Below are 12118 nucleotides of genomic sequence, written 5' to 3' on the forward strand. Positions count from 1 at the left end.
AACTAAATCAAAATATCCTGTCAAAATCGACACTGCAGCGCACACAGTGTCCAAAAGAAACGACCTTTTGGAACCGGTTGGAAATGATTTTGTGGCAACCTGGCACGGACTTATAACATGACCACATCAGTTTAATAAACACTAGTAACTCTCCATTCTTATCAGGCAATGGACCACCAAGCACAAGTATGATGAGGATGAAAAGCAGCAACAAGCCCCATCTGGAAATAAACAGTTTCCAAGAGGCTTAGAAAAAAAAGAAGGACATGAAAAGAAAACACCCTTTTATAAAACATGACAAATGACATCACTAACCGATGTGGTCCCATCATCTGTCCTGGAGTCGACTTTTAACATGACCTGCTCAGGTATTACGCCCTCCCAAGATATAGAAGAAACTGGAGATTTTCAATTACAAGGCGGTGGGGGTGTAGGGGTGTGGGGGGGGGGTTTGACTGTGTGCTGGACAAAAACAAAAATGAAAAAGGATGTTTACCAATCCCATTAAAGTCCACAGGCCCTACCCAGAGAGACACCGCAGATAATAACCCGGCTATTGATTATCCATTAACCCATTGATACCTGGAACGCATCTGTGTCACTTTAGATTTCTTTGGCTATTCAAAAATAGCAGATATACAAGCTCATAGCGCGGCACCGAGTGCCGCGCTATGACCTTGTAGATCTGCTATTTTTGAAAAATCGAGGAAAAAAAAAGTGGGTTTTTCTTTCAATTTTCTTTTTGGATTTAGAAGACATTTCTAGAATCTTCTCAGGTCTTAATGGGTTAAACCAATATGGCGAGATAGTACTGAAGCTTTGGCACCACAACGACACAAAAAACACGATGGGTTTTCTGTACGAGACAGGTCACTTCTCACAACCCAGCTATAGGACCCCTGGGGGTCCCATGGTGAGCAGGGTGCAGGTCACTCACCACCAGTGGTATCATGGCAGTGGTGGAAAAAGTACTCAATTGCTTTACTTAAGTAAAGTACAATACTGCAAAAATAAAAAATACTCTGTTACAAGTAAAAGTCCAGAATTCAAAATGGTACTTGAGTAAAAGTACAAAAGTATTGGCATCAAAATGTACTTAAAGTACCAAAAGTAAAAGTACTAAAATATTTGAAAATAGCAGATCTACAACGTGTGGCGATGCGACGCGTTGTGAGCTTGTAGATCGGCTATTTTCAAATAGCCTAGGTATAAAATAGGGCTAAAGTGGTTAATGTGTGTTTCATAATATCATAATTTATATCTGGAAAGTAACTATAAACAAATGTTCTCAAATAATTGTAGTGGAGTAAAAGTACAATATTTGCCTCTGAGATGTAGTGGAGTAGAAGGAAAAGTATTGGAAATTGTCAATACTCAAGTAAAGTACAAATACCTCAAAATTGTACTTAAGTAAATGTACTTAGTTACTTTCCACCACTGCATGTGTGAAATGCCATCAGAAGACATCAGAAGTGGCCGGCTGGCATCGTCTCACCACATAGAATCGTGAACCAATCTCTGTGGTTCTGGTTATTATTTTTTCTTACAGAGTGTCTCTGCAGGATTCTAGCTGTCTATAACATTGGTTCTCAAAGTGGGAGGGGTCCTTGGGTGGGTGGGTACCAGGGGGTCCCCAGCTAAAAATTAGTTAATATAGCGTCACTATCATTTTAACCCCTTTATCCATATTTTATCCTTTGGCTATTCAAAAATAGCAGATCTACAAGCTCATAACGCGGCACCGAGTGCCGCGTTATGAGCTTGGAGATCTGCTATTTTTTTTAAATCGTGAAAATGTGTGTATATCTTTGAATATATATTATTTTATAACATTTGTAACTCAAATCTTTGCTTCTGGGGGTCCCTGGAACAAAATATTTTGAGATGGGGGTCCGCGGCCAAATACGTATCATTTTGGGGGTCCTTGACATGAAAAAGTTTGAAAACCACTGGTCTATAAGACAGACACTCATCTTTTATCAAATGTTTAATATTTTGTGAAATATCTAACTTTAATTTCATGATGGAAGACAATGGGGCTCATATCACAGCCTGGTCACGTGAAGTCTGAGATCTACACAAAGCCACGCTGTTCCCACGTGGATCTAGAGATCCACATGATTCAATGTTTCAGCATTAATGGATTAGATAGGACAGTGAAGTGAGACAGGACACAGGGAGAGAGACAGACAGGGAGAGAGAAGTGAGACATGGCAGGCCACCAGGCATCCAATGGTGGATTATTATAAAACACACAAGTTACACTTTTGTACCATAACTCAGATAATTGACACTACCGAAAATAGGAGATCTACAAGATCAGAACGTGTCACATCAACAAAGTATAAATCAGACTTTAGACAGGTTTGAGGGTGGCGACAGTCGCATTATATGATCGCTGTGTGTGTGTGTGTGCGTGTGTGTGTTGCTCATCACCAAAAGACGGGCAGAACACTTTTAAACCCTATTAACTCATTCACTGCCAGGCTTATTTCAAGCTTGTTGATCCCTATGCCACAGGCAGGAAAAATGGAAACATGTAATTTTTTTCTCTGTCATTTTAACATTGAAGTGGATGAAGCATTAACTTTTTGAAAATCGTTTTCTCCTAGTTCCTTTGAGATAAAAAAATAAAATAAATAATAATAATTTTGAAAAAAAAAAATTAGGTGACGTCAAAAGACGTCATTGGCACTAATGGCACACTGAAAACGGACGTCAAAAGACGTCATTGGCACTCAATGAGTTAAATCAGCCCTCCCCAACAGACCCCTCAGTTCTGGAGGAACTACCTGACCACCCCACCATCCAAGACCTTGGAGAGGTTCAGAGTGCAGTAAGGACTCTGGAAAAACCACAAGACCCCCTGGCCCTGACAGCATCCCTGCAGAGATCTTCAAGGAGAGGCTACCTTTGCATCCGTGCCCTCTCCCTCGTCATCATTAATGTGTGTGGAAGCATGAAACTGTCCCTCAGCGGTGGAGAGATGCCAATATCATTACCATCTATAAAGGCAAGGGGGACAAGTCCCTCTGGGGCAACAGCCATGGCATTTCACTTCTGGCTGTTACTGGTAAAGTTCTAGCCAAAGTCATGCTGCGTAATTACAACAAATGTTTAAAACCGAAGGTTAAAGAGTTTAATATAATAGGCCTAATAGTAATAAAAAGCTGGCCGGCGGGTCCTCACAGGTCCATCCATTTCGAATGGACCGTCCAAGACCCGTGGCGGTTGAAACCGATCCGAACCGTGCCCGAGGGATAAGTCAATATTTTGGACCCAAACCCGACTCGGTTCTCGGTTACGGCCAGACCCTGTGCTACCCTCTACTCACATGTAACAGATGGATTGTCATCATCGCACACGATGGACAACCTCAAGCAAAGTGAAGCATGTGTGTGTGTATGTGTACTGTATGTGTATGTGTATGTGTATGTGTATGTGTATGTGTATGTGTATGTGTATGTGTATATGTGTATGTGTATGTGTATGTGTATATGTATGTGTGTGTGTGTGTGTGTGTGTGTATGTGTATGTGTATGTGTGTGTGTGTGTGTGTGTGTGTGTGTGTGTGTGTGTGTGTGTGTGTGTGTGTGTGTGTGTGTGTGTGCGTGCGTGCGTGTGTGTGTATGTATGTATGTAGTAGGGCTTTCACAACTAGAGATTTTTACTGGTCGACAAATTTGACCCAGTGGTAGTCGACTAGTTGATATTTACCTATATTAAATTACCTATTGTTTTAATGCCATTACTATTATTATTATCCTCCTGCCTTTATTTTTATGCCGTTTTAAGGGAAGCGCTTCTGGCACAGCAGTGTCTCCAAGGATCCTCAAAAGGGGGTTATTGCCCAATAATAGACTATTATTGGGCATACTTTTGACCCCCTTTTGATAAAAATAAAGGCAGGAGGATAATAATAATAATAATGGGCCATTACTATGGGACTAAAACAATGAAAAGAAAAAGAAGGAAAAAAAAGTTTTTTTATTTTATTTTCCAGCTATTCGACTAGTACCAACAAGGTCGGCTAGCGGTTATACTAGTCGACTAGTTGGCGAAAGTCCTAGTATGTAGGCGTGTATACGTTACCTACCGTACAGCTTGTGGTGTCTGTTATCTTCAGGCAGAAATCTGATACAAACTCCAGCTCTGACAGACACACACTGTTGCAATCGACCGTCTGTTGAGAATAGACACAATATATGAATACAGATGCACACAGCACATACACATTAACTGTTCTTATCCTGAGTCCAGAGTTGCAAGTGCAACCACAAAATGAAGTTCTGTATGCAGTTCACCATAAGTGCAACCCATAACAATGAAAAACAATGAAAACAAGGGTTTTCATTGTTATCTGAGCCACAGTGCTCAGACCACATTTTTGTGAGTATTGAAAGATCACTTTATGACAGTGACAGCATGAGATAAGGCTTATTTCTTTTGTTGGTGAAAAGTTACAGGACTGCATAGGTGTGTGATATGAAATGTACAAGCGCATGACGAGCTTGTGGTTCTACTATTTTCGCGGAATGTTTGCATATTATGATATGCCCACTATAGGATGCTAGGGTTAATGTGGTAAAGGATTTAAAAAATGTTACTTTTACAAGAGTCCTCCTCTGCCCTCATGGACCATTTTGTTTGAGCTGCTGTGTTAGAAACTTTTTTAACAAGCTCACTGCTGGTAAAGTCAAGAAGATGACAACAGCGTGGAAGGAAAACAACTTTATACTGCTATTAGCAACGACGATTCATTTTGAAACAGTGAGCCAAGTCCAATAAAAAACTGTGAGATAAAACCGCTGAACTGCCACGATATATTGCCATTGTCACCGTGGTAATAAAATGGCCATACCGTCACAGGCGTAGTTTGAGAATAGGGTCAACACCTATGAGCAGGCCATGCTGCAGCTGATCTAGGAACTGAAGCTTGCTCAGCCTAATGTCTAAAACCAGTATAACGGTTCACATTAGGGTCAATTGGATTGAGGAGGAAAATATCAGCTAGAATATCAGATTCTGGGGACAGGGAGATGTGAGAGGAAATGATTTCCTGATTGAAAAATGTGTGTTATGTCAGAATCGTCCTGAAATTACAGCAACATTTTTTTTGTGTATTTTGCAATCTCTATCTATGTTTACTCTTAACCCCCAGTGGAGGCTAAACATGGCTTTTGTGTCGTATAGCAAATTTTCGTGCTCCCTATTCCCATGTGTTCACATACCGTATGCTGTGACACACAATTAATCCTACTGTCTTTTTCAAGCTGTTTTAGATGAACAAACATTCCCACAGTGTGGTCTCCCATTCCTAGAGGGGAGAAAAAAAAAACTCATCTGCTTTACAAGAATTCACAATTCCACAAGAGGGCTCTCAATTTTACGGAATGGCGGCCAGCCTTAATGGAATGTTATTGGATCGCATCAGTGGCGGGCAGTAGATGAGAATCCATGTAATTTGGGGCACGGGGGAGCCTGTCTATTTGTCACTGGAGGGGAGAAACTATCGATAGGAGGATTCAAATTCCATTATATCAGGCACTCCCCTCGTTCATCACATACACAGGGATGAGCAGTGAGCGTGCTGCCGGGGCAGTGGCTACAGCAAAATAGGGCCGACTGGGTGTGGAGAAACGTTCTTTTGGTCTGGGAGACAAGGAAGCAGCCATAGATATAGCAGTGCTGATTTCGTCGACTAAAACTGTGACGAAAAATGTTCGTCAACTACCTTTTTTCACTGCCGAAAACAAAATAAAAACAAAAGCTACGATGACTAAAACTAAGACTAAATATATTGACAATTTTGTCAACAAATAAAAACTAGACTAAAATGTTAGTGAGGGACTATAGTGGAGAAGAGATCCAGTAGAACTAAAAGACAAGTCATTTTATGTTTGGTTGCGCTAGGGTGTGCGTGCTGAAAACAGCCGATCTACAAGCTCACAACGCGTCGCGCTGCGACGCGTTGTGAGCTTGTAGATCGGCTTTTTTCAGCATGCAACCAAGTGTAAAATCAGTCATTACGACGCCATCAAGGCACCGCCACAATACATTTTAGTCGACTAAATCAACTGTAGATTTAGTCAACTATATCTTATGATATTTTGTCGACTGAAACTAGACTAAAACTAAAACATTTCAGGTGACTAAAATATGACTAAAACTAAATGGAATTCGATTCAAAAGACTATGACTAAAACTAAATCAAAATTTGCTGTCAAAATCAACACTGAGCCATAGTCATGTTCTGTATTTTCTAAATGTTGCCCACGTTCTTACAAAATGAAAAAAGGGAACATCCGCAGTGAAATACGTTTTAACACATTGAGTGCCAAAAACGGTCCGGACCGTTTTTCATAATCCAAACGAGGAAAAAAATATTAAAAGCACCAGGAGATATCATTTTTCGAAGATTTAGACTTTAATCCACTTCCTGGTTAACTTATGACTTCAAAAGCCTGTATCTCGGCTCCTGTGTACTTTTTTTTTTTTACTATGTATTTTTGACTATTTTTGACTATTTTCAACTGGCTGCAACTATGGAACGGATTACCTAATGTTTTAATTTTTTCCCCCCGATTGTACGAGACCTCTATGTGTGTAATGAGGGGATCACCGTGAGGACGGTGATCACTGAAAATATTTTGTGACTACTTGAAAAAGGTTAAAAAATTGTTAAAAATCCAAGCACTGACTGTACCCTGTTTTAAAAAAACCCTGGCACTCAATGTATTAAACAGATTTCATTTTAATGCATGCCCGCAGTTAAACAAATTAAGGAGTTTCAGCCCCTCTGGCCTTCGTCCAGTGGCGGCCCGTCAATAGACGTCAATCTCCGAAACCTAAAACTTTAAAATATATTCTCAATATATTTTAAATTATCAAACCAGGTTAATACTATATAGAAATTACTAGTGAGTAAAATGTATAATCTGCCATAAAGAAACGTACTTCTCTGGGCGCACAGATCTTTACCATTGACTTGCCATTATGTTTTGCACATGCGCAGTTCACTCTTCAATTCAAGTAAACCGGGCCTCATGCCATTAGTCATGTCTGTCACAGTCTTTCACAAATTCATTACTACTAGGGCAGGGCCTAAATGCAAATAAAAAGCATTTTCATTTATCAAAATAAACTAGTGTAAACTACTTCTTTTTTTTTTATCTCTTGGGCCAATACTTCACTCACTGACTCACTCCAAACCCTCTTTATGGGGAACATTGGTGTAATTTAGTCAAATAAATTGGACGTATACTTCAAATAGGAGGGTAATCTGAGTCCTGAATATCAAACTCAATGAACTGTGAGATAGGTTCAGTCAGTGACCCAATATCAGACGCAATAGGGCGCCCTGTGACAGGCAACTGTTACAGTATGTATCTTTAATCGTGTAGAATATAGGATGCTTCCACCAAAGAGGGGACAATGCTCGTCCGTACTTCAACAATGTGTTACTTCAGGCTTAGGCTTTATGGTTAGTAGGGTTGGGACGATATGGGTACCTCACGATACGATATATATCACGATATTAGGCCCACGATAACAATATATATGACGATGTTCGATATATTGCGATATCACGATATTCGATATATATTGCAAGAAATTTCACCAACGATATATCACGATATCTGAAAATATCGATATATTGCGATATCACGATATATTGCATGAAAATTCACCAACGATATATCACGATAGTCCTTGTATTCAATTCATAAACACATAAAATAGCACCAAATAGTTCAAAATCATCATTACACAAATACAGAGTAGGAAAAACAACGTATCACAAACAAACAAAAAAACAAAAAAAAAACTTCTTTTTTTTTTAATATCGATATTTTTCGGCAGGATATCGATTATTTATCGCGGGAGAAAGTATCGCGATATATCAATATATCGATATATCGTCCCACCCCTAATGGTTAGGGTTGGAAGTTAGGGCTAAACTGTGTGTGCCTGCGTGTGCGTGTGCGTGTGTAAGATTACCTGTATGACAGCTGGTTCAGAGATGAGTGTGTCTGCGTTGATGACTTCCACCACTGCCTCTGGCATCACAGCTTTCTTCATACACGACATGTTGAAGCCATACACATCGTCCCAGAATGCAATGCGGTCCCGGTGCCTCTGTTCATCTCCCACTGCTGCCAGGCTTATGTTACAAAGGTCTGGATAGACTACAGGATAAAAAGGACAGACGTACTGGATTGTGATACATATTATAATACAAATGTATTATGTACAAAACTGTATTATATACTGTAGAATATTTATACGGATTTGTTTGTGAACATAAAACGATACGTCTGACAGCTCTAATCAAGGCAGATTGTCATTTTTTGATTTGAGCTAAAAAGCATTATTTTACACTTTGGCTTTTCAAAAATAGCAGATATACAAGCTCGTAGCGCGGCACCGAGTACCGCGCTACGAGCTTGTAGATCTGCTATTTTTGAAAAATCGTGAAAATGTGTGCACATTTTTGAATATATATATTCTTTTAAAGCACATTTTTTTTACTCAAAACTTTGCTTCTGGGGGTCCCTGGAACAAAATATTTTGTATGGGGATTGGCGGCCAAATACATATACATTTTGGGGGTCCTTGACATGAAAAAGTTTGAGAACCACTGACATAGAAACATATGTTTTTCAGAATACTGTTGGGATTTGGAAGACATTTCTAAATCCATTTCTAAATAGGTCTATATTCTCAAGCCCCCAGGACTATTTTGTGTTATCCTTTTAGCCTGTCTGACTGTACCTTGTGCCATTTACCTTTCTGACTAATAAAAATATTCAATCAATCAATCAATGTCTGAGTCATAGTGACATGCCTATATATGGGCGTATCGGATTTGTTTATGGTTATGTCTGAGTCATAGTGATATGCCTACATATGGGCGTATCGGATTTGTTTATGGTTATGTCTGAGTCATAGTGACATGCCTATATATGGGCGTATCGGATTTGTTTATGGTTATGTCTGAGTCAGAGTGACATGCCTATATATGGGCTTATCGGATTTGTTTATGGTTATGTCTGAGTCATAGTGACATGCCTATATATGGGCGTATCGGATTTGTTTATGGTTATGTCTGAGTCATAGTAACGTACCTATATTTGGCCGTATAGGGTTTGTTTATGGTTGTATCTGAGTCATAGGGACATGCCTATATATGGGAGAATCAGGTTTGTTTATGGTTATGTCAGAGTGACGTGGCCGTGGTCTGTCTGCCCGCCAGCCCTCCCATTAGCCAACTTTAATATAGGATAGGATAATAAAAAGAATACGCCCGCACACTGACGAACTGCAAGGTAGAGGAGAATATTTATTTAAAGAAGAAGCAACGTTTCGGTCACTGATGACCTTCTTCAGGCAAATATAGGATAGGATAAAACAACAAGACCAGGAGACCTGGTTCTGCCAGACGGGGGCATGCCCATGTATGGAGGGGGCATGCCCATGTATGGAGAAAACAGGTACAAATATGCCCATGTATGGACGAAAGGGGGACAAACTTTTATGTCTGGGGCCTAAGGGCAAAGGGGGCATACCCATGTATGGAAAAAACAGGTACAAAGCCTCATGTAGGCCGAGCCCTTGGGTCTGGCAAAAAAAGTATCATTTTCCAGATACTATTTGAGGTCAATTCATCACCAAAGATCCCTCAACTAAGCACAAATGCAACATGACCAACTGGCTCTGAGATTACTTATAGATTAGATGTAGTGTCTTTCCAGCACAAGATCATTCATTTTGATTATAAAGACAGGCTGCACTACCTACTGTATGTCTGCCAACATCAAAACATGAAATAAACTACGACAGTGCTGTAACCTATTATTTAATGTCAATGAATGTAATGGCCAATTAAGAGGATGCTCTGGTGGTGTCCTGTGGGAGTGGAGCTCTGCATCAATTTCATGCAAGCAAAATAATGACTGTATCCATCACATCTTCTCGAACCACACCCCAATATCCACTTTGCCCTACTTTTCACACTGTGGACTTTGTTTATAAGGTATACAAAAGACACACTGGGAGGCAAACTGGAGCCGGAAGTTTAATGGAATGCATTGTAGTCAATGAGAGCTAGGTGGACCAGCTTGTGAACAAACACTATTTCTGAACAATTCCAGTCGTAATTCTAATTACTAAAAGAAAACTCAGTCCAGGAAAATGAAAGAAGACATATAACACATTGCTTTCTGCTGTGTTGCTTTTCGATGTGCACAATGTATCATTTTATTGAGGTATCTGAAGAGCACAGAGTACGTTTCTCTCCAATGGGCTGTTATCTCGCGATAACTGTCGATCATTGACAGCCTAACAAACAAATCTTGCGATACTGAGATTAACAACAAAATATAGGTTAATGAATGTGACAAAATACAGCAAAATCCCAAAATTATGACAGTCTTAATATGCATGCAATAGATAACTAATTAATAACTGCAACCAAATTCCAAGTTTAGGCTATCAATATCAAACAAAAGTAGGGAGAAGCTGTGACCTCACCGCTCTGACGGACAAGAAATAAATAGCATCGTCAGCTAAATTTGTTCTGTTAGAGTGTTTGCAATAGGATATAGTTATGTGACTTACAAGAAGACAGCTATATGTGAATTACAAGAAGACACAGCTATAAGGCTTGTGTTTGTGACTATGGGAAAAGGAAAACATTGTTAAAAAAACACCCAAAACCAAAAAAGGCAGCAATTCAACATTGTCTGTATTTGTTTTGACTGCCAGAGTTTCGGGCTATTTTGCTGATTCAAAAGACAGCAGAGGAATTGTCTGCAGATGACAGAAGGAGCTGGTTGCTCTATTGGGAGCAACACATGTACTCTCCCTTCTCATATCAGTGAGTTGTGCATTTTTACACAATGCCAGAGGTTTTCAGCCCTCTTACACTGGATCCCAAATGATGCACTGTCGATTCATTCAGGACTAGTACTGTAGTACGTAATTTGCCACCCCGTAGGGACAATTCTCTCTCAACAATCCACTATCCATACTTTCCGGTCTACTTTTATTTCTATGGCTTGCGTCCCTCAGAAGCACAATGATGTAGCACAAATTAATTTGAACGCACGAGAGCTTTGGAGGTAACATCTAAAAAAAAACATTAGACAGCTTTTCTCTCAAGATAATATTACATCTAAGTCTATTGAATAAACATTAGCAAGAGTCTTAATGTGTTCACTGTGTATGGATAATCTGCCTTGTGATTAAGTCACATCTGAAAAGTGTGCCAGAAGACACTGATGTCCCCAGTGTGGAGGAACATTAGCCATACAATGGACATCCTGGCCTCTGGGCTTAGCCAAAGCATACTTGATGGCCTACAATAAAGTAAAAAATACAAGAATGAATTGGCGGTGGGCATTAATATATAGATTATATAGATGGGGCATTCGTCATTGCCTGAGGTTATCGAACTGAGGGCTGGTGCAACAGTCCGAGGCCGAGCTATTTCGATGAGGGCTTATGCAGCCATGGGCTGAAGGCTGACTGCCAAGGGCTACGACAAATGCCCATACATGTATCACATATCCATAGCCATGTTTATTAAAAAGAAGACATTTGTTTTTCATCAACGCGGCAACCGTGGTGGCCATGCTCGACATGCTGAATTATTTTTGAAGTTGCTCACATTCACAGTTCAGCACACGCTGTGATGATTGGTATAAGCTACTACCGTATCAGCCCTAGGGGTGAATAATGTTATCCCCAGTGGTGTAAAGTAACTAAGTACATTTACTCAAGTACTGTACTTAAAGGTAGGGTAAGTGATATGTTTGGGTTAAAACAAAAAGTATTTTGTTAAAAGGTTAAAGCACAATATTCTGATAGTAATCATTGCTATAGAGTGTTTGTTCAGTAACAGGAGTCTCCCCGTCTCTCCAGCTCTTTAATAAACAGAAAATACATTTTCTGGTAGGTGTCAAAATCTCAGCCAATCAGGAGAAAGTACCAATTTTTAAGCTTCATTTTTATAGTGTTCCAGTTCCAATTTTGCCTGCTCATTTCTTAGTGTCATCACTTCCAATTTCACTTGTTTAATCTATATCCTGATTGAGTTCTCTATCCTGATTGGATA

At 39.7% G+C, this 12118-nt stretch overlaps 1 protein-coding gene across 1 annotated transcript in view; it reads right to left on the minus strand.

Annotated features, from left to right (window-relative positions):
• The window catches only part of prmt3 (protein arginine methyltransferase 3), a 104575-nt gene that overhangs the window by 32354 nt on the left and 60103 nt on the right, over positions 1 to 12118 (minus strand). The window contains exons 12-13 of the mRNA XM_080427727.1: positions 8002 to 8189; positions 4097 to 4183 (exon numbers count right to left, since the gene is read on the minus strand). Coding sequence (XP_080283853.1) covers positions 4097 to 4183; positions 8002 to 8189 — 275 coding nt within the window. The remainder of the gene's footprint in view (positions 1 to 4096; positions 4184 to 8001; positions 8190 to 12118) is intronic.

This window comes from Gymnoscopelus braueri (assembly GCF_963280865.1).
Source record: "Gymnoscopelus braueri genome assembly, chromosome: 1".
Classification (NCBI taxonomy): domain Eukaryota; kingdom Metazoa; phylum Chordata; class Actinopteri; order Myctophiformes; family Myctophidae; genus Gymnoscopelus; species Gymnoscopelus braueri.